This window comes from Amphiura filiformis, chromosome 3 (genome assembly GCF_039555335.1).
Source record: "Amphiura filiformis chromosome 3, Afil_fr2py, whole genome shotgun sequence".
Lineage (NCBI taxonomy): Eukaryota > Metazoa > Echinodermata > Ophiuroidea > Amphilepidida > Amphiuridae > Amphiura > Amphiura filiformis.
Window position 1 is genome coordinate 80249096 of NC_092630.1, and position 24084 is coordinate 80273179.

The window sequence follows — 24084 nt, forward strand, 5'->3', positions numbered from 1 at the left end:
TTAAAATTGACATGTGTGGAGTGAACCTGAGGTCGACGTCGAGTTGCAGAAATCGTGTGTGATTTGTGTCTGATTTTCTAAGTGAGGCAGCGTAAATGTCCACAAAATGCAGCATGATTTGTGTTCATGTTTTGTGTGTGTGAAAAGTGGAATTTGTTGGCTTACTCGATGAAGCTACCAGTAATTTTTCTGTGATACAGAAGACGGGTAAGCTTATCTTTTAAGTTTTCTGTTTAATATCATGCATCATCATGCAACATTCATAACCTCATTAATAAACGCGATGTGTGCGATCCAATTACATTTAGTTATTTGTGAAAACGCGAACGCAAATCGAGGTCATTAATATCTCACAATTGACCGCAAATTGCGTAATAGTTCCAATGTCGCACACAATTGACCGGCGTTTGCGTGTTGTTGTCGCGTCGAACAAACTGCTTGCGCTGCGCTGGCTGCCGTATTTGGATTAAGCGCTACCATATTTGCACAGATTGTGATACGCACTTTTGTTATTGGTCGTCATGTTTTCGCCTGATAGATTTCCGGAAAGGGAAGATGTAAAAATCATCTATTTTTATAAACTTTTGAGCAAAATTTTGTCTTATTTTGTAAGGTGAAGAGATTAAAGTGAGCGGTTATGAATGAGGTTAATAACTTTGCATCGGTAATATATGGGCATTGTGAAAATCTAAACATTTTGCTTTGGACCTCGGAATATCCTCGGGGCTCCGCCCTCGGGATATTCCTCGGTTCCAAAGGCAAAATGTTTAGATTTTTCACAATGCCTCCAAATAACCGATGCGCGCAGTTATTAACCTCTAAATCAACATGAGTCATGAGTTAATAAAATGCAACACATGAACTTCAACATGTGCATGTCGTGCATGCATGCATTTATGACATAGGCCCAGAGGAGAAAGAAAACAGAGCACGTACATCCAGTCAAAGTCTCAGCATCACCCGATAATGAGGGCCGATTGTTCCATGAGGTCGAAATGCGACAGGCAGGACTGCTACGCAATTACCGCGTATTTTCACTGTCTATCGCGTAATCGCGAAAGCATGCAATGATCTATTGCATATACGCGAAGGCACGCAGCGCAGGCGTGATTGTTAGACATGGCAATCGGCCCTCATGAACATGCAGAACTTACATCATACAATACACGGCACAGGGACTTTAACTGGCATGACTGGTGGTACGCTCTCTGTTTTCTTTCTCCTGGGTGAGGCTCTGTGGACAATTATCGATTGTCATGATTCTTATGTTTATATATAAATCATCTTTATTCAACATAAAGAAAAACACATATAAAGCCCAGATCTACTGCAACCCATTCCGGTTGCAGGCAAGGCAGGACAAAAATACAGACATTTAAATAAATAAACAAAGTTGGAAATACTCATGGCGGGAAGAAAAAGTTAAATAATTTCATTTACATTCCAAGATGTTTCATATCTGGCGATGAAAATGGAATAAGATGACATTAGCGCCGATTTAATCAACTGGGTCTTGAGATCAGAATACTTTGTGGGAAGATTGAGATCTTTTGACAGACGAGTCAGACTATTCTTGTTGTCGGCGTCAATGAAGCCTCTTGAGCCTACTTCAACAGCAACAAGTGAGCAACAGTACCCGGCGTTAGTGATGTCGGCAACCAGGGAAGAATAGCGATCAAGTTTGGTGTAATGAGCTTTACTGATGTTTGGTTCAAATGGTACAGACAACTCAAAGAGAATGACTCGCTTGGCAGAAGGCCAGTATAACACAATGTCCGGTTTTTGAGACGTGGAAATGATATTGGGTGGTATGGTCCCCCCTCCTATGGTATAATTTTCCAGATCGGCATAGATTTTAATATGAGAATTACGAAATGCCTCCGACTGTTGAAATGTGGAAAGAAAAATACGGATGAGGTTGTTGTGTCTCCATAGATACCTGTCCAGCATATTTTGGCAATTATTTAAAATGTGCAGGAGAGTACCTTTCCCCTGACAAAGGGGACAGCTGTCCGTAAGCCTTTTTCCCCATCTTTTCAAATTGGTGAATGATGGCAAGGAGTCTATGGAGGCATTGATTGCAAATTTAAGCACACCCTTTGGTAATGAAAACATAATGGATTTCCAAGACAGATCGGAATTACATGTTTCAAGCAGTTTCGGAAACTCCCCCTGGCTCAAGAGGGGCTCAACTACAGATTTCCAGCGGTTATCCGTCTCTTCCTTCAGGATCTTTTTAACATCAGGTTTGACCTTATTCCAAGGGGGGTTGACCCGGGCTCTAATAGCAAGTGCATGAACGTTTTCACACTGGTTGGTTATGGAAATTTTACGAGACCACGTAGATTCTCTGTTGAGCTTGAGGTCAAGAGCCAGGTTAGTAACTTCATCAGCTTTGCACCTAGATCTACTATATGATGCGGAATGAGCCTGGCGATAAACATCAGAAATGCGCTGGATGTTAAGCCCTCGGGACATATGGACCAGGGCAGTATTTGCACCATGTTTTGGAATCCCAAGCCATTTCTTAACATACTGCTCGGACATACGGTCTAAAAGCACAAGATTAGAATGGGTCAGGTCATGCACCGTAAGACAGAATCTCATGGAGGGGAGGCAGTAACGGGTATATATTGCCAGTTTATACTCATTGCGAATTAAAGTGGAGTCGAGTCAATATTATTTAATTTACTATAGAGCTGTGCATAGACATAATCATAAATTTCTTGTTCCTTTCCATGAAACGTTATCAGCGACCCGAGGAATTTTTGTGGGTCCTCATTAACGGTTTTCACGACATTTTCACCGATATGGAAATCAATCAGAGTTGGTTTGCCACCACATAAAGAGAGTGAAACGACATTTGGATGGTTTTAATGTGAGACCCATGCTGGTAGCCTTCGTATGAAGTTCGTTCATTATTTTTTGGTGTTGAATTTTGTTATTGGTGATGAGATTGAAATCGTCGGCATATGGGGTAGTGATGATTTTGGTTGTGTCCAAACAAAAGCCGGTCTTCTCACGCATGGTTTCCAGGTATTCGAGCAATGGGTTGAAACACATGAGAAAAATAACGGGGGACAAAGGATCGCCTTGGATGTCCCCTCTTGAATTTAAATGGTAAAGAATTCCAGTTGGGGCCTTGGACGTGGCCGTTAAGGTTGGAATAGAGATTAGTAACATAGGACTGGACATTCTCGGGAGCTGACAGCGTTCCCATGGAGTGAGTAATGAGATCATGGCTTACACTGCGAAGGCATCAGCCAAATCGAAAAAAGCGTAATATGTACAGTCTTCTTCCGGTTTTGGCATAAGAGATTGTTTCTTGCAATACTTGATTATGTTCAATACATCCGCTTACTCCTGAAGAAACGCTTTCTGGATCAAGGGGTCTATGTACAGGTTAGTAGTCAGATATGAGCCTAATCGCTCAGCTGACGACTTGGTGGAAAACCTTCGCAATGCAAGAAGTAAGCGAAATCATCCGGAAATTTTCCGGTTTGTCAGTTCGCCCGGCTTTATGAATAAGCACTACCTTGGATTGAGACCAAGACTCGGAGGAAGAGGGTCAACCAGAAGCATTTTGGTAACAATGGTGGCCAAAAGATGGTGAGTAGACGGGAGATGCTTGAGCATCCCATACATAAGACCATCATCACCGGGTGCTGAGGTTTTCTTCGTCCGGAGAATGTTTTTGACATCCTTAGGTTTGATAACAGACATATTGAATGAAATGTACGAGTCATCTTTAACTGGAAGGTTCGGGAACCATGAAAGTTGGGTAAGGTCGAGTGTCACTTGTTGAGAATATTTATTTGGGAAGTATGTGTCGGCAACATCTTTGGTAAAAGTTGGTCGGGCGTTTTCCGGACGAAAAAAACGTTTTGAAAGAATTTTGTTAGTACTTCCGGCTTGGTCTGTGCTGTGCAACTACATGACCTAGCGTACAACTAGGCAAGGAGAGCTAAAAATCAGTCTCCTAATATCAGACGCAAGTGTAAACACACAAGTTGACAAACAATAATAGGGAGTCCGGTGGATTTTTGAATTTTTAATAAACCCCCAACAAATCACTGGTATCACTGTAAAGAGCATCAAAAAAGAAATGCAATGGTGCAAAAATGAGCTCAATAGGCCAAGAAATGGGGGAGTTATGATTTTGTTAATTTTTCAAAGTCGGTTTTTTTGTCTGTCAAACATTTCATGGCACCACAACCCGGGACCACAACAAGACCAGTCTGGTGGAAGTGGAAAAAAAATCAAAGTATAAATACCTTTGTACTTCAAGTTCAAAACTATAAAATTAAAAATCAGAAGGTATCATATCGAGGGTTGACAAACAGAAGGTCTTAACTCAAAAAGTGCCGAAAAATGAGTAAAAATAATATTTTGCATTGAGATGTGACCAAGTATTATTGTGCTATAGATGCAATAGGAAGTTGAATTGAGTTAAGGCTTATGATTTTAAGAATCTGTGGGTATTACAGATAATTTTGGTACCAAAATCTCAAAATGGCCAAAAGTGAGTTAAGGGGGTACTACACCCCTGGCCAATTTTGTGCCTATTTTTGCATTTTTCTCAAAAATTATAGCGCATAGTTGACAAGTAAGATATGTATATTATAGGGGCAAGGACTACAACTATATTGCACTGAAAATTCAGCAACTCAAGGCAAGTACGGGCTAGTAGTTATTTATTTATTGATCAAATATTGGTTTTCCCTCATTTTTGACTGTAACTCCACAACTGTTGTCTGTGCTGAAATAAAATTTCCATTGCAGTAGTTGTAGTCCTTGCCCCTATAATATACATATCTTATTTGTCACCAATGCGCTATAATTTTTGAGAAAAATGCAAAAATAGGCACAAAATTGGCCAGGGGTGTAGTACCCCCTCAATAAGGGTAGACGAGGTATTGTCGAAGCAACCTAAAAATCGATTTTCATTATCTAGATCAATATATTATTGAAAAATAACACCTTGATCTTTTGCAAAAGTTCATTCTACAAATCGTATACTCTGCAAACTTGCTTAATTTATTGTTGTTAATTAGTTATGTACGTTTTAAAAAGTGTTGTTGTTTCAGCCCTCTTCACAACGTAACTCAAGAACCGCAGCACCTATAAAAGTATATCTGTGATATTTTAATTCTTCTACACGCCGCTATGAATTGAGCAATGCAATTTTTGCCAAAGCTCACTACCATTAAGTAAGATGCTGTGAACTACCAAATCACAACAGTTTAAAATAATGAATAACCTTTTAAGGTTATTAAAAGAAGGCCTTAAAAGGCCTTCTGTTTGTCAACCCTCGATATAATTATTATTAATTAAAGTTGGAACAAAAATTAAATCTTGCTGTGTAACGCACATAATCTGTTTTAGCTAAGCAATTCCTCCCCGTTCCGATGCTAAAATTACTACCTAGCGCAGCCGGCGAATACAGCTGGGTTTAGCTCACGACACCGTGCACCATGCCGTGTAGTAGCAGAACTATTTATTTTATCGCTTGTTCTCGCTAGCTCCTGTCTGCTTGAAACTTCGTCAACTTGTGCAGAAAACTGCCTAGTTTTTCACTATACCCAGGCCTAATGAAATGAAATGATTAGCTTCCCACCACATTTTTTTCAGTGAAATATGAGGTCATGATTTCATTACAGACATTTTTGCAACAGATTGAGAAAATATTTGGATTTGTTTTTATTAAAATGAAAAAAAAATCACTGGAAACATGATGAGGTAATCTAGGCCTTCTAAGAATACGCGATTTTGGAGGCCAAAAAACGCACCCCGATTTTCCAAAAAACGCAAAAATCTGCGATTTCCGCCAAAAAAGCAAAATCTATTTTTATTATGATTAAAAAAAAAAAATTCATGGATTTGGAGAGTCCCTGGACCTACATGTAACATCAAGTGCTGCCATCAAAAATAAAAAAATAAAAAATTGTGTTTAAAAAAGATTTTGCGGATTTAGAGAGTCCCTTGACCTAGAGTAAAAGTACTGCAATCATTTGTGGTTGATTTTAGAGGGGTACTACACCCCTGCCCAATTTGTGCCTATTTTTGCATTTTTCTCAAAATTATAAGCGCATTAGGGACAAGTAAGATATGTATATTATAGGGGCAAGGACTACAACTACTGCAATGGAAATTTTATTTCAGCACAGACAACAGTTGTGGAGTTACAGTCAAAAATGAGGGAAAACCAATATTTGATCAATAAATAAATAACTACTTGCCTTGAGTTGCTGAATTTTCAGTGCAGTAGTCGTAGTCCTTGCCCTATAATATACATATCTTACTTGTCACCAATGAGCTATAATTTTTGAGAAAAAATGCAAAAATAGTCACAAAATTGGCCAGGGGTGTAGTACCCCCTTAAAAAATTTGGAAATTTTTGTTTTGTTTTGTTTTTGAGATTTTTAATTTTTTTCGCGAATTTGGAGAGTCCCTGGACCTGACATCAAGTGCTACCATCATTAAAAAATTTTTTAAAAATTGGGAAAAAGTTACCAAAAAATTACAAGTTTGTATCCAGATGGGACCGATTTGTAACTTGTGTTCACTGCATAGTCTATTGAAGATATAAAAATGCATTGGTTTTGTACACAAGTCTATATCTTAAATAGATTTTGAAGTGAACACAAGTTACAAGCCGGTCTAGCCAAGTCATTATGAAATGCGTCCACATCAATTCAGAGTTCCGAATACCGATTTAGCCTAAGTCTCCTATCCTGTACATCACAAATTCACTCATCTTGTAATCCGGGGCGATCCTGACTTTCAGACCACCCGAGCTATATATACGTTGTGTAAGATTAAAATGGCTAGTGCACTCGGAGTTCAGCACACTTTCTACAGTATTAAGTGTTTGAAAAAAGGGCGGGCCGGCGGGGTTAAAATTTTGCTGTAAGGGTGGGTTTCTAAAAAGCGTGGGAACAAAATATAAAGCATACATTGGTAAAGCTACCAATTGGGAAAAAAATTATGGTAATTCTTGGTCAATTTCCAATGAAAATATGGAAATTAATTTGCTGAGATTTGCAACTGGTACGACACCACCCTATCTGGGCATGAGTGTATGTATGCATGTGTTGTTTACTGTAAAACCACTTAATTTCGCTAGGGATTTAATTTCGCTAATTTCGCTGGAAGCCTTAATTCGTGAAATTAAATACCCGCAAATTGAACAGTTTTACATTGAATTGTACACATAAATTGCTGGATTAGCGAAATTAAATACCCACAAAAATGGTGGTCATTGGCAATTAGCGAAATTAAGTACTAGCGAAATTAAATAGCTTTACAGTATATATATCCAACAAAACAAAAGGATTCATGATGATGATGATAGACAAATGATTGTTCATTTATACCCAGAGGATGATTTAAGTACTATCCACCACCCCACTGTATTTACTGTGCAGCAGGCGAGCAGTGTGAGTAATATGACACCACTGCTTTGCTATGCTACAGAAGTGCATGGCTAAATTTGAATTTGTACAGTTATATTTACATAAAAAACGCTGTGAAGATGCTGGTCGATTTCACATTTTATGTTATCTACAGAAGGGGTGAATTATCCTTTAAACACACATCACTTTTGTTCTGAAATCGACCAAGTAATAATGACACACGCCCAATTCTAAAACAACATCTTTGGCACAGAGTTCGATGGGATTTGAAAAGTAAAGTGGCAGTTGAAACTCTAGTGATAACCAAGGTCTTAGCTAGCCACCCGTCTGGCCGTCATTTCAGACGGCCAGTTTGCTCCTGGGACGGGCAAAATTAATGCCTTTGACAGATGCTATATCATAAATTGTATGTTTTGAAAAGCTAATTGTCCTTTTTAGTAGACCCAAATTGTAGAACTAGGCCATATCAGCACATATTTGAACTCTTTGAACCCTCCCAATGGGCTATAGATGTCTGGTAAATATTTTAAAGGTCAAATTAGGACAGGCAAATTTATTTGAATGACGGGCAACCCTCAATTTCTAGCTAAGACCCTGGTGATAACACTTTCGCAGTGCATGATGGGGCTTCCTTAAATCATCCTCTGATTTATACCCCTACTTTCCCCAGAGCAGCCAGTGCACATAAACGTTGAAAAAAAAATAAGTGCATTTGGCCAGATATGAACCAGTGACCTTCATAATAGTAGCCAACTGAGCCACAGAGACGCACTGAAGAAGAGCGGAAGATATAAATCTATAGGTATTAGTTTCAAATGATGTGACTTTGTGTATTTGTTTTAAATATGCAGTTCTGAACTTCTGATGCCTTCCGATAGGAATGCGACAAAAATCAGATGCACTGGGTTTTCTCCTTCAACGTTTATGAATCTGCGCTGGCTGCTCTGGGGAAAGATTAAAATTTGTTCATCCTATCAACCCAGAGAACTAAATATAATAATTTTCGATGTTTATCAATATTCTATATCATTTTGCTTGATCACATCACATATTTATATATGCTTTGAATTGTTTTTGCTTCCTACCATAGATCCAATATGGCTGGAATGCTAGGACGAGGAAGAGGGTTGACTGTAGACACACTAGAAGATACTCCAGTACCTGGTATAGTAACACAACCACCACCACCTCCAAGATCAAGTGAGTAGAGGAAAAAAACAGTAAATAACAGGAGCTAGGGTGTATCTCATTTTGCAATTTCATCATTTTCTTGTACAGAAATACAAATAGACCTTTTTCCTCAATCACCATACATGTACTAGCTTGCAGGGTAGAAATAACACAATCTGATGCTCAAGTTCATCTTTTCCCAAGAATGTTTTGATTCTCTTACATCAGCAGGGTTAAAGTTAAAGCCTCTGTTTCCTACAACCTTGGCAGAAATTTGTTGCCACACCTGCACGTTCTGGTGTTAAAAGCACGCAATCGGAGCCAAATATGTGATAGTTCCGTATTATTTTGTATAATAGTTGCAAATGTACATGCAGCTTACACTCGCCCCTTCCCCACCCCCCATTTTTCAATGTTGGGAGACTGTAATGTTGAAATGATGACGATTTTGTCCAAATCAACATTGCAATAGGGGAGCGGGGAAGGATGTTGGTCAATTAACGCTCAGGTGTGGCAACCTTTTCCGCCAAGGTTGTAGTTAACAGAATTCAGTAAATTTGGGAACCATGTAACAACATTGCGACCCACCCAATACATGATTACAATATGACTTGCAATGTTAATATGGCATATTTAAACAATTCTGCTTTAAAGTGATACTGAGACTGATTACATTATCATTTACTTTAGAGCTGCTAAGAAAACGCAATTGCGTTATTTGCGGCGCAATTTGCCTATTTTGGCTTCAAATGCGTTTTTTTGACATTTTTTTGGACCTAATATCAAGTGCTACCATCATTAAAAAAAAAATTTAAAAATTAAAAAATTAAGAAAATTAAAAATTGCGTTTTTTAACAAATCCCTTGACCTAGAGTGAAGTACTGCAATCATTTGTGGCTGATTTTATCATCAATAAATTCATATATTGTGCCGGATTTTATGCTTAAAAGCATCAGAATTCATTCTTTTCAAGAAGTCAAAAGATGTAAACATCTCCATTGATCAAGTATCTCATTCTCATTAATTATTCATGAGCTCATTGGGATGACAAAATGGGTATTTTGAAACTAATTATTTTTTATGCACATCAGGGTATAGCTTCAGGGGTCTTGAAGCTTAAAAGCTTTGGTCATGATTTCTTCTGAACATTTCAAGCCAAGGTGACACCAATATTTAAGTCAGGTGATAAAACAGATGTAGGGAACTTTAGGCCCATTTCAGTATTGTCAATTCTGTCTAAAATTATGGAAAGGGCTGTGCATGATCAATTGTATATGTATTTAACTAATGCAAGCCTACTGTCTAATGCTCAATCAGGTTTTCGTGCAAATCATTCCACTTCCACCACACTACTTGATGTTCAAGATTTCATTCTAAATAATATGGATGATGGATATGCTACAGGTGTAATATTTCTTGATTTAAAGAAAGCGTTTGATACAGTGAGCCATGAAATTCTTATTAACAAACTTCAGAAGTATGGCATAGAGAACAGTGAACTTTTATGGTTTAAATCGTATTTGAGTAACAGATCGCAGACTGTTAGTGTAAACTCAACACTTTCTGATTTTCAATCTGTCAACATAGGAATTCCTCAAGGCTCTATACTAGGCCCATTATTATTCATAATTTTGTCAATTGCCTGCCTGATGTTGTTGGTTGTAATTGTAAAACTGTTATGTATGCTGATGACACATCATTAATGTGCAAAGCTAAGACTGTTTCTGATCTTCAAATGCAATTAGAGTCATGTCTAAGTAAAGTAGCTGATTGGTTCAAAGCTAACAAACTCACTTTAAATGTTGACAAAACTAAATTTATGATATTTGGCACAAAACATAAGCTTGAAAGGTTCAGTGAAATTCAACTTATCTATAATAGTAACATTATTGAAAGAGTTGATGAATTTAAGTATCTAGGTGTAAAATTTGACTGTAACTTGTCCTGGTCAGCTCATGTTGATTATATGTGTAAGAATGTTTCAAAAGAACTGGTATTATAAGGCGTGTAAAACACTTTCTTCCATTCCATACCACTGTAATGTTATCAAATGCCCTTGTTCTTCCTCACCTTGACTATGGAAGCACAGTTTGGTCAAATTTTTCAATTGAATTTCAAAACAAATTACAGGTTCTTCATAATAATTTGGCCAGATCAATACTTTCTGCAGATATTAGAACACCAATAAATGAATTGATGGAAACACTTCAGTGGCTTAAACTAGATAATAGATGGCATAATCAATTATTATTGCTCATTTTAAATGCTTAAGGAACTTAAGTCCATCATACTTATCTTCTCAATTTAACTTTGTACATGATATCCATACCCACCAAACTAGAAATCATAGTACAAATACATTGATTGTGCCAAAATTTAAATCAAATTCAGGGCTACGTTACATTTCATGTGAGAGCAGCCTATGCATGGAATAATTTATCTCCGTAGTTAGAGCAGAGTTGGAGAATATTTCAATAGGCCAATTCAAATCAAAAGTTTACCAAGCTCCTGTTTGAAAAGTTTATCCTTGAGTATATTGTAATTTTCATTCAATTTCATTATTATCACATAACTTTTTTGTTGTATTTCTAGTAACTTGATACTTTTTATTTTTTATTTTTTAATGTGTACATCTTGTGTAAATTTTAATTATGTCTGTATATATTATAATGTACTTTGTATGAGGGCCTGCTTGGAAAGCAGTGCTTGTCACTGAAGCTGTTTTACCCTCAATAAAGAAAGACTTCTATCTATGCAATGCATTTTATGTTAAGCTTACTCTGTAACATTGCTTGGTACATATTTTTATGGTTGTCCCTCGGACAACTGCCGTCAGCATTTTGGATTTTCCGACGTTCATTGTGGTTGTTCCGGACAACCACTTATTTCGAACGCAGCTGACTGATGCCTTCCATCCTATTGCTTAAATTCTCATTGTTGTTTTTTGCTTTACTTTGTGTACAATGTAATTCGGCCTCCGGGCCGCGATTTTGTGCCAATAAAATCATATCATTGAGTCAAATAGCTCAATATAATGGGTTGTTTTTGTTATAATTATGTAGGTTCTCCAGTACCCGGAAATAAGACCAAGTCACAAACTGAAACTTTGCCCATGGAATCATATACATCACTTCCATCCCCATCAGCCACAACACAACTACCAACCCAGCCATTGGAAACCCAGCCATCTGGCAATATACAAGCGCAATCCCAACCATTGGGAGAGATAGCAAACAGCCAAGCCAGTGATGTGAAGCCAAATGAGACAGAGAATAAAACTAAGCCAGATGAAGGTAGGATTTTATTATAGTGTGGATGGGTGTTGTAAACCCTGTCAATTAGGGACAAACGCTTGAGAAAACGATATGCAAGAATATGATTGCGCATTGGGGAAAATGTGCATTTTGAGATGAAATATTAATTTGTATTGTGAAATTTGATCATTTCCAACTTCATGTGTTTCTCTTGGACACAGGTATTGTACCATCTGCAGCCCAAGACATTAGCCAAGGTACACAACAGCAGATTCCAGGTTTGTTGCATGTACAACACACATTAACCGGACATTCTCCAGGTGGTAATGAACAAAATGAAGGTATCGGTCATCAACATGGTGGCCAACATCACTCGCATAAAAAAGGAGAGCATCATGGGAAGCATGGAAAGGGTGATGGTCAGCGTAAGAAATCTGGGCATCATGGGGGTAATGCTACTCACAGCAAACATAAATCAAGACATTCTCCTGTTGACAACCAGAACATGTACCACAGTGGTAATATGAACAATCCACCCCCAAACCGACAACCATATGTGCCTGTATTGCAACAATACCAGCAACAGCAGCAACACCAACAAGTTGATTTACAGCAGTTGCAAATGAAGGAACAGCAGCTGAAAGATCAGCAACTTCAATTGATGCAGATGTTACAGTCACAGCAAGATAGTTTGACATCCATGGAACCTTCACAACAAGAGGAAATCTTGAAAAGACAGATGCAGCTCCATCGTTTACAAGACCGTCAGATTAAAATTGTGCAGGTGCAACAAGCACAACTGCAGCTAGAGAGTGTCCAACCTCAGAATGAGGAGCAGTTTATACAGAAACAGCAACAAATGATGCAATTACAAGAAGAGCATATAAAGCTGCAGCAGGCGCAACAACAATATGTGAAGGAAAGGGAGCAACAGCAGCAGATTGATGAGGAACAACGGCAAGTCACAAAACAGGTAGGATTATTGAAACTGTTCAGCCAATATTTATAATTAAATATGTGGAGGGAGAATCATGCACAACACTTGCCATTGAATTGATAATCAGGGATCAACAATTTTTTTACTTGAATTTTGTAAATTTTGACAATCAAAGTAAGGAGCATTATGTATATTGGCAAGGTGCATTTCTTTGGTTGAAGTTGAGCTAACAGAAATCCCATTTTAAGAATCTTGCTTGGAAGTTTGTTTGTTTGTTTGTTTGTTTATTTTACATTGATAACAAAAAAAAAGGCATTATGATAAAAAGGATTATAATGCATACTTTAGGAATTGTAGATCGTCATTAATATTTACCTCAATTCCCAGGTAAGGTTATATTTTTGCCAACCTTGTTTGATGATTTATTTTGTATTTGACAGGTGTCTGATTTCTATAAATCTCAGTCATTATCAGCAGAACAAATCTTGCAGCAGTTTGGCCCCCAACAGGGTGTCATATGTGGACGAGGAAAACGTCTTGAAGAGCTTACAAAGCGGACTCAAGAAATGGCAAGACAAAGACCTAGTGGACCTCAACAACTCCAAGCAAGGCAGCAAGCAGGGCAGATCCCTCCTGGAGGATATGGGATGCGTATGTCTCAGCCGGGCTATATGGCCAAAGAAGAGATGGGTAGGCAAAGGCTATCAAGTCCAGAAGGCCAGCATGCTGGCAAATCTCCATATGAGTATGCCTTTGATAACGCACACTTTGAGGACAGAAAATGGGAAGAGGATAATCAGCATGGAAACATGTATGGTATAAAGCGCCCTCAATCCACATCGCCTACTCACAGGACTTCTCCTCAAATGGCCAGTCCACGTGTAGCTAATCCTAGTATACCAGCTGGTAAAGGGAGTATGGATATGATTGATGATATTGATCTACCACCAGGTATACCAACACATCTACCACCACCATCATTGGCTGGAGTCATGGGACCTGGAATGGGACCACTAGATCATATAGGTCTTGGTGGAGGATACTCAACTGCTGATATGGGTAAGATCAATATGAGCTACTATACATAAGTCAGTGACATAGGACTGATCACATTACACTGCACTGACTGCAGTGTGTAACTTAATTAACTGTGAAATATTCCCATCAGTGGAAACTGATTATCCTTTGTACATGTACATGGAAAAAGGAAAGGAAATCATATTTTTATAGAGCTTAGCGGATACATGCAAGCTTCAAGAACATAGTGCCGCTGTTACATGTCACGTTGTCCATGACCCCAGCCTTAGGTCTGTACTTGCTTAAATGATGACCTTAACAGCACTGCCTATAGTCTATTTGGCCTCCTCAAGACAGTAGCGTCCATGCATGATGCACTTGTGATCAAAGGCAGTTTATCTGTATGACACAGTCACTTTGTGTCGCATCACACATGCTACCAATCCACTGCCTTTATTCGGCCATATATCACATACCGGATGCTAAGTCTTGCATGCTTGAGGAAGCCAAATGGACAATAGGTACACAGTACCTGTTAAGGAATTAAATTAAGATAAAATGATAAGTGGATGGAGAGAGGTTAGGGTGGGCAGAAGGAAATAAAGATGCAGTCACTTTGTGCCGCATCACACACGCTGCAAATGCACTGTCTTTGATCGTGCACATATCACATACCGGATGCTGAGTTTCGAGGAAGCCAATTGGACAATAGTTACACAGCACTTGTTAAAGGAACTAAATTGAGATAGAATGATACGTGAATGAAGAGAGATTAGGGTGGGTAGAAGGAAATAAAGAAGAGAGAAAGACTGATTAGTTGCATAGCTAGATTGATAGATGCCAGAATAGTCAATGTTACAGTCATTATTCCTAAAATTGAATTATGCCCAATTTATGTGTTATGTTGTATATGTAATTGCACTGTGTGGTAAACTAGTATTGCATGTGTGTGTTTATGTATGCATATCTAGGTCCAGGTCCTTTTCCTGCTTCAGGTCCTCAAAAACAGCAGCGAAGTGGCGGAGGCAATCAATACAAGTATCCAGCAGTACCAGATGGCCAAGGCATGTATTATAACAAGAAGGGACCACTGAAGAGTGTACATCAACTGCAGCAACAGCAGGGCCAGAAACCTTCCAAGGGACAACAAGGACAAAAAGGGTATGTATGCAACAGACTGTTACAATAGTCAGATATAATGCTATGTATACTACCATTGTTATCTACTTGTGTTGTTGATTCCAATGCATTGTCATAGTACATTTCTTCCAATTGAACTAATCTCAATTGACAACAACAATACTGCCGGCACAATCTGATAAAATGGTAGATCTCATGCATTATTCATTGCAGAAAAACAGAGTGTCACCCTCCTACAATTCTTGATTATAACAGGTTGGTCCATAGATCCTTTGTTGTAGCTGCAAAAATCCCACCATTGTAACCATCTTAGACCTGCATCTTAGACCTGCTAGCCGCAATATGTATACAAATATAAAAGAAGATGCTCTGACCTGATATTTGAAGATCATCTTCTTGTGGTTGTATACCCAGCCCATAACCTGATGCTTCAGCAATAGGTAAAGCTATGCAACCTGCCATTACATATCCTTGAATATTGGCACTAAGGGGTGATTTTTGAGTTGGCATCTAGTTTTCCTACATTAGAGGAACCAATGTGTTTTGGCATCCTTACACCTCAAATAGAATTGGTTCAATTTTTTTCTATACCCCCAATTCTTCCCACAAGGGGTCGAAGGTCATAATAGGGCCAACATTTAATATTTATTCTATCATGTTGTAATAGGGGGCTTAGAAAAAATGGAACCAATCAAATCTTTATCATTTCAGGTTTAAGGATGCAAAAAAACATTGGTTCCACTAATGTATGAATATAAAACCCCAAACCCATAACGCTATGCACTATTATATATGTTATGCTTGAACACATATTTTATGCATTATTATGTTTTGATGAATCCAAGTGTGTGAAAATATTGGATCCAAAATATAATAATGATAAAATTGGATGCTTTACGCCCAATATTTATCGGTCTCGCTATGAGTTTTAAAATATTTTTAAACTCATAGCTCGACCAATAAATATGGGCTCAATCGATCCAATTTGATATCATTATTGATCACATAGTATGCTGTAGTAACACTTCTTAGCACCTTTCAGCACCCCAATGGTAACCCCCATGTGTGTACCAAGTTGCAATACTTGGCGTGTTATTTTTATTCAGGCTATATAGTATGCAAAGGATCACCAGTCAAGTCCAGTCAGGGTCCTGGTGTACCCTTCAGTCAAATATTAGGAAATAACAAGTGTTTTTTTATCTTTTGAATTCTGATTAGACAAGCTGGTGCCAAGCCACATAAGAAGCAACAACAGCAGCAAGCATTACAGAAGCAACAGCAGCCAGCAACAAGTTCCACACCTCCTAAGGCTTCTTTGTCAAATGAGGAGCGGAAGAATGAGTATGAATGGCAGAAGTTCAAGATCATCAGAAAAGTGAAAAAGGTATTTTATTAGTGTTATTGCTGTTATAGTCAAGTACATGTAATACTTCACATGTGTATATTATTGATGATGTACAAGTACCTGTCAGGAGTGTACTTTTTCAGATATAAAAGTAATAAAAGTATTGTTTTGAGACCCAGCCGTGTCTCTCTCACCTGATATGACATAGGAGATTGCATTACATTAAGTGGAACAAGGTGGCATGCTGAATTGTTCCACATATGCATATCTTGTTATCTGCAATGCAAATGTTTTATACGCAACTGCACAGTTCAATATGCACCCAACTGTGCTCTGTTTTATCATGTGACACGGACAAGAACCAATGAAATTAAAAAATGGTAACTGTTTAAGAATAAAATAAATGTTAAAAAAGTGTCCATTATAAAACCATTTTCAATGTTCATGAAATGTTGTTCATTTGAAGGCACTGGAAGACATCAAAGAAGATGAGGAAGAAGAAACTGCTAAAGCTGTCATCACAGTTATGAAAGAAGGTACGGTACATAATACTAGCTTGTTTCACATTTATGTTGCGTCGTAATATCTAGCATGTAGCCATACTTTTCATTTGATTGCATTTTTCTCAGCAGATGAATGCTAACATTTTGTAAGTGTATTATACAATCAAACCAATAAATGTTATGTTTGTTTCCACAATGTTATGTTTAGTTCTCACAATATTTGTTTACAACTACAAATGGCAAACAAACGCATGTGCACACATCTGTACACCATCAAACCACCCTCCTCCCCCAACACAAACACTGTTTTCATAAGGTAGTGGGCAAAGTTTGTTGCTGCACGAAAAGGAAGTAAACAATATACATCGTATCGTTTCCCATGCCATCCGAAAAGTAGAGTTGTAACAAGTCGTGACTTGTGACTCAAGGTATCATGAGGTGACTGACTCAATTATTCAGTGGCTCAACCCCATTGAATTTGTACAGTGACTTAAGTGATTTGACTTGTTGACTTGACTCAAGCTAAAAATGAGGTCAAATGACTTGACTCAACCTGAACTTTTGGTGACCCATTACACCCTTGCCACAAAGAGTGCTACAGTGAAGTGTGGATTTTGCAGTTGGCAATTTACCTATGAGTAACTTGTCATTTCTTTCACCCAACAGAGGTTCAAAGATTGGCTAATTTCCCATGGCCTAAGGAGCAGTATGTAGCATTAGCTGAAGTATTTGTTAAAGCAGTGGATTCCTGCAAGGAGGAAACATGTAAATTGATGGTTAAACTACTTCTACTTCTACACAGTAAGTCATTTACATCGTTCAAATCGAAATGATAGCAGTCTGATTGGAACTGTACAGCCTTGTGTCTAATATATCACTGGTATAGGGCGAGTTAGCGCAGCGGTAGTTCCTCGCTTTGCACCACTGAGGTCCCGGGTTCAAGCGGCGCGCTGCACAAGGACTCATGTGCACTTGGTTTATCCCGATTCCATGCTCGCTCTCGCAGGTTTTCTCCGGGATCTCCGGTTTCCTCCTGTACCGCAAAAATCGGTGATTAGTTGTTTGGTTATCAAAAAACTTCCTTCACCCAATGGAATTTGGGGAGCTGCACAGATAATTGGTGGATGTTACAATCTAAATGCGGATAGGTGTGCGCTGCTCGGCAGCAACCTAGTTGATGCGATCTGATTGTGATGATTCACCATTGCAGCGAAAATTACAGCGCTTTGAGTCCTCTAAGATCTGGAGAAAGGCGCTTTATAAATCCAAAATTTATTTTATTTTATTATTTGGTATATTTAATAAGGGTTACCCATGCATCATGACAATCAATCATAGATATCAATGCATAAATTACGCTGTCATTGCATATTCTGGAACAATCCGTAACGTACATCATATTCTGGAACAATCCGTAACATACATCACATAGGAATGCGCTGTACCCAAGCATATTGTATTGCGGGAAGGCAATTGTGTGAAACTGATTTCTGGTAGAGAAACCCAGGATACACATATTGAAACCCTCCTTCTGAAAAATGATTAAATGGAAGTATAGACAAAATCTAATCTTAACCCTAGCCCACAAAGTAATATGCAATGCAACCCTAATTCCTAGTAAGTTTGAGACAACTTAAATCATACCAATATTGTTACCTTTTTTATTTGTCAGAACTTCATCCGGATAACTTCTTTGCTGACCTGAAGAAAGCCATAATAGATAAACACCAATTATATGTTAAAGTAAGTATATGATTTAACCACAGTATCTTAACCTTTCTTCTGTGGTTATTGTTTTGTAACTCCACTTCTTTGAGAATAAAAGCTCCAAATGAAGATTGTTCATTATGTGTTGAAAATAAGCATTTGCTCTGAAAGATCAGACCCTGTTCGTGTACACATGCATCTTGTGCCATTAGCCAGAATCTTAAATCTTGGTTAATTAATGATTTGTGCCCAGTATTGAGATTAGTATGTGATTGTAGAATGTTGTTGTTACTTCAAGCCTTTTTTTCTTTCTGAGCCAACCTTTTTCCTAATAAGTCATTTATGTATTAATATCCATATTACCTACCTACCCACCCAGGTCTCACCAGCAACCAATGCTAAGAAACTGTGTGATTCGTGTGTGTCCTTCTTATTGGAGTTATACTTCACTGCACAGAAGGCAGAGGAACAGGTGGAATTCAAGGAAACAATCACAAAGTTTGTGTTTTCCCTAATAACAAGATGGATTTCATATGATGATGAGGTATGTATATATGAGATATAATTTTCAATATCAAGATGCAATATTTTTTATGCTTTCAAGGAGTAGCCTACAATATATAGCAGTTTTTGTATTCCTGAACTTACCTCCCAGTAATGCATTGCACAAGTCCCATAATGCAATGCACCACCATGGAAATGACAATTTCAACATTGCGACTTACTATCTGTGATTGCAAGTTTGAAGCAAAATTTAACTTACATAACTGTATATCCAAGTAAATTTGTTAGAATCTGAAATAATATTTGTGTAAAACTTGCTTTCATGTACTACTATAAATAATATTGTTGCGATAGTTTCAAAATTGAGTAGTTTTTGAAAGTCAAATTTTGCATCCTCAAGCTGTTTTCTCACCCTATATAAAAGCATCAACCTGCAGTTTCTTATTTTTAAAGCATGAACCAAACCAAGTTGCAGTGGAGATATTTAATCAATTTCCTTTTAAAGGAGCAAGAAAATGTGGAATTTTCTCTTAAACATGTTATATGCAGTATATCGTCGGCCGTATCACATACTGACGTATTCGACATTTTTAACATTTTTGAGAAAATTGGTACATTAGTTTGTTATGTTCTACTCTATATATTCTCCAAAAATCATGCCTCAAAGTGGCTTAAGGGGGTACTACACCCCTGGCCAATTTAGTGCCTATTTTTGTTTTTCTCAAAAATTATAGCTCATTGGTGACAAGTAAGATATGTATATTATAGGGGCAAGAACTACAACTACTGTACTGAAAATTCAGCAACTCAAAGCAAGTAGTTATTGATTTATTGATCAAATATTGGTTTTCCCTCATTTTTGACTGTAACCCCACAACTGTTGTCTGTGCTGAAATAAAATTTACAGTGCATTACTTGTAGTCCTTGCCCCTATAATATACATATCTTACTTGTCCCTAATGCGCTATCATTTTAAAGAAAAATGCAAAAAATAGGCACAAATTTGGGCAGGGGTGTAGTACCCCCTTAATTAGTAAGATATTAATTGATTTAATTATGTCGTATTTACAAAACCTTGAAATGTCTGCATCACATAACGACGTATTTGCCGATCGCCTATACTGCGCAAGCCCAGTATATCGTATCTGCAATTTGAAGAATTTGCCGTTTCACATACTGACGTATTTGCGCTATGTATTTGCGCGACTCTACCAATGTACGGCAAAATTGCTGTTTTGTCCTTTTCACATACTGACGTATTTGCGCAACTGTTTCACATACTGACGTATTTGTGTGACGTATTTGTCATTTAAACGGCGAAATTAACATTAGTCCTTTTCACATAGTGCGTACGAGTATTGCATCGACACGCACGCGCTAAGGTGTGTGATATCATGTCATATCACAAGGGTAAGAAACAATAAGATTGCAAGAACATTCGCAAGTGTTTAAGAATCAACAACATGTGCGCTGGCTGCTATGGGTAAAGATTAAATCTTGTTTATCCTATCAACCCAGAGAACTAAGTATATTATTCTCAATGTCACTGCTTTACAGGACACTGAACTTGGAGAAGTCTATAGCTATTGCTTGATGGTGTTCTTCAGAGTGTTAGGACCACAGTTTGATGAAGAGACTGATAAGAAGTTTTATGCAGTCATAAGAGAAAATCAACTCAAAGGCAAAAACAGGTGAGTTTATTATAAGTAGCTAAAAGCAAGTGAAATCCAGTATAAATCGGGTTAGATTGGTAGAACACGAGTTAAAACTTGTACATAAGTTACCTGTGTAACAATTAAGATTAAAGATTTATAAGTTGTCCTCTATATTCATAACATAACTCTAGCCCTAATCCAAATCTCTTGTGGTGGTGGTGGCAGTCATTCTATAGTCTTGTCAAATAATGGTATTTTGTTCAGGTTAAGTGAATGCAATTGGTGGTAATTGACAAGCAAAATCAGTCAGTAAATAATGTGGATATTATATTCTACGTTGTTACTTATTTTACACAATCAATTATGGAATAGAAAATAAAGCAGCCCCATATATATGTTGAACTCAAAAGAGATTGGACTTGAAGAGCCCAGGCTCTGCCATGTTTACATGTGTCAATTGGAGGGCAAAATAGTGAGTATCTTGAATATTTCAACATACATCTGGCAAACTCTGAATTCAAGTAGCTGCATGTTTGCATTGTGCATGTAATGTATTGTGCAATGTGACCATAGCATTAGTGCCAGACTATTACGAGTCCAGACTCTCAAATCTAAATGTGTTTGGTCAAACTAGGCAGTTAACTGAATAAGGTAAATAGACATTTATCCACCTGCATGTGTTTTTCTTTCAGGGCAATGAGGGAAGGACTCTTGGATCTTCTGTTATATCAAAATACAGGTTGGAAAATAGAACCAATAAGACCAGAGAAGCCTGCTGACCTTACTACTGAAGCTGACAAAACTAACCAAGAAGAAAATAATTCAATGGATGTGTCAGAGGACACCACAACAGAACCTGTGGCAGAAAACACTAAGGCAGAACTTGTTAAGAATGAGGATGATAAAGACAGTACTTCCAATCAAGATATAACAGAACAAAGTGTTGAAAAACAAAAGGAATCTCAAGAAACTGGAGATATCCCTTCTGAAGGTGATGCAACTCAGAAAAGTCCAGAGGAGGTTTCTGTTACAAATCAAACAGAAGGTAAAGAAAATGTACAAAGGCAAGATACAAAAGTGTCTAATGAAGGTCCTATATCAGCTATTCCTGAGACTAATGAGGTTATAAATGTAGCACAAAGGGAAGATAAATCTGTCAGGAATATCAGTAGTTTGCCTGTCAATGAAGGCCCTGGCAATAATAATATGTATGTAGGTGTGCCACTGATGGACCAACAGGAATCGCATGTGGTGTCTACAGCATCAGGATTTCCACAATATCACCAGGGGAATGTTGGTGGTATTCCTCCATTTGACAGTATTACTATGTTGCAGCAGCAACAACTCCAGCAGCAGCAACAACTCCAGCAGCAGCAACAACTTCAGCAGCAGCTACAACAGCAGCAGCAGCTACAACAGCAGCAACAACATCAGCAGCAGCAGAAACAACAGCAGCAACAACAACAGCAGCAGCTACAACAGCAGCAGCTACAACAGCAGCAGCAACAACAACAACAACAGCAGCAGCAGCAACAACTACAGAATAGGAAGAATGCAAGACAGTCGCCAGCTCAGCAAACATTGTATGATCAGGGTAATGTTGGTGGTGTTCCTCCATTTGACAGTATTAATCTGTTGCAACAACAGCAACAACAACGAAATGCTAAGAATTCAATACAGTCACCACCTCAGCAAACATTGAATGATCAATTTCCAAGACAACAGAATGTGGCAAAGCCAAATATGGGATCTCTGGAGTCTGTTTATGGTCAATTTCAAGCCCAGAACAACCTTGCCAACTCTTCTACATTTGGTGGCATGGATCCCTCTCAATTACAAGGGCCAAATCTAAGGAATACAAAGCAGTCCCCACCACAGTTCACAAATCAACCACGTCATCAGACACCTGTAGTAGCTAATGAGTCAAGCTATGCACAATTCCAAGCAGGAAACAACCTTATGAACCCAGCTGCGTTTGGTGGCATTAACTTGTCCCAATTACAAGGACAAAATTTACGACATTTGACACAATCACCACCACAACAAAGGCCTGATGAACAGTTTCCATATGTAGGTATGTCAGAATCTTTTCCCCAGTTATCACAAGCTCAGATGGAGAGAATATTAACACCTCAAGAACACACAACCCAGGCGCAGACTATTCATAGTGGTATGTCAGCGAATCCACCTAATCAGACTAGTTTGCAGTCAGGCTTCCAGTCTGTACCAGGTGTTCGGCCATCAATATTAACACCACCTCAAGGACACACAACCCAGGCGCAGACTATTCAGAGTGGTATGTCAGCGAATCCGCCTAATCAGACTGGTTTGCAATCGGGTTTCCAGTCTGTACCAGGTGTTCAGCCATCAATATTAACCCCTCCTCAAGAACACACAACCCACGCGCAGACTATTCATAGTGGTATGTCAGCGAATCCGCCTAATCAGACTGGTTTGCAATCAGGCTTCCAGTCTGTACCAGGTGTTCGGCCATCAGTATCCAACACATCTGTCGGAGGTAATAGGCCAACAATGTCTAGTCCTGATTTTTTACCAAGAGTACCATCTCATTCTCCACCAACATTTCCACCACCTCAGGAGGTGCCTAATCTTGTCCAATCATCAAACATGCCTATACCGCTTTGCTTCTAATGCCAGCTATGCAATCACAAGTGCCCAATATACAACCAATGTGGATGGGACAGTTTTCATCGCCTCCAAATCAGTCGCCAGAATTGATCCAAATGATGCAAAGTGGATTACCCCACCACAATCCATTCCACCGCCGTATCCAATGTACCTACTGAATGGTCAAGAGGATATCAGCCTTCACCTCCACTTTCCCAAGATTTGATTGAAGGTCAGTCTTCGATACCAAGCTCTCAAGCACCACAGCAGGTGCAAAACATTGCACCCACCATCCCACTGTCTCAGCCACCACCGGTTAGCAATATGACAGTTTCTATAACACCAGAGATGTTACAGCAGATGCAGGCGCTACACTTGCGGGATGTAGCACCACCAGTAACACAGGAGCCACATGATTTACAAGGGAAAATACAAATGAATCCTAATGCCAGTGCCTTTGAACCACATATGTATTTGCCTGCCAACCCTCCACCTGTTAGCCAGCATTCCAGCAATGTACAACCCGTTCAGATTGACACCTTCCAATCGGAACCATTAGCTAATGAAATGACTTCACCAGGAAAACAAGCCAGTGATTCCAGCTTACACTCAAGTGACAGCGGAAACTTGAGTCCTGCATTATTGAGTCAAGTTGGTCAGATTACTGATCTGTGTCAACCAGGCATCATATTTGGTTCTAATGTATCCACAGCAGGTGTCACATCATCTCGTTTCCCTATAGTCAATAGCATAAAGGAAGAAACTACCCCCATATCACCAGCTACTGCAGCGGGAAAAGATGAGGAAGA

At 38.5% G+C, this 24084-nt stretch overlaps 1 protein-coding gene across 2 annotated transcripts; it reads left to right on the top strand.

Annotated features, from left to right (window-relative positions):
- The first annotated feature begins 34 nt into the window (after positions 1-34).
- On the top strand, positions 35-23301 carry LOC140149237 (uncharacterized). 2 transcript variants are annotated; one of them, XM_072171465.1, is made up of 13 exons: positions 35-207; positions 8506-8615; positions 11648-11878; positions 12061-12812; positions 13217-13835; positions 14765-14954; positions 16152-16317; positions 16745-16814; positions 17448-17582; positions 18454-18524; positions 18868-19032; positions 20550-20683; positions 21340-23301. In XM_072171465.1, exons 2-13 carry the CDS (start codon positions 8513-8515, stop codon positions 23297-23299), a joined length of 4596 nt encoding a protein of 1531 aa, XP_072027566.1. In that variant the 5' UTR covers positions 35-207; positions 8506-8512; the 3' UTR covers positions 23300-23301. The 2 variants fall into 2 exon arrangements, with proteins under 2 accessions (XP_072027566.1, XP_072027567.1); XM_072171466.1 differs by having other exon boundaries at positions 14789-14954.
- Positions 23302-24084: the final 783 nt, after the last annotated feature.

Coding starts and splice junctions, on each gene's coding strand:
- LOC140149237 (XM_072171465.1), top strand. CDS start 8,513: ATGGCTGGAATGCTAGGACGAGGAAGAGGGTTGACTGTAGACACACTA. Junction 8,616..11,647: donor ACCACCACCTCCAAGATCAA/GTGAGTAGAGGA, acceptor ATAATTATGTAG/GTTCTCCAGTACCCGGAAAT. Junction 11,879..12,060: donor TAAAACTAAGCCAGATGAAG/GTAGGATTTTAT, acceptor TCTTGGACACAG/GTATTGTACCATCTGCAGCC.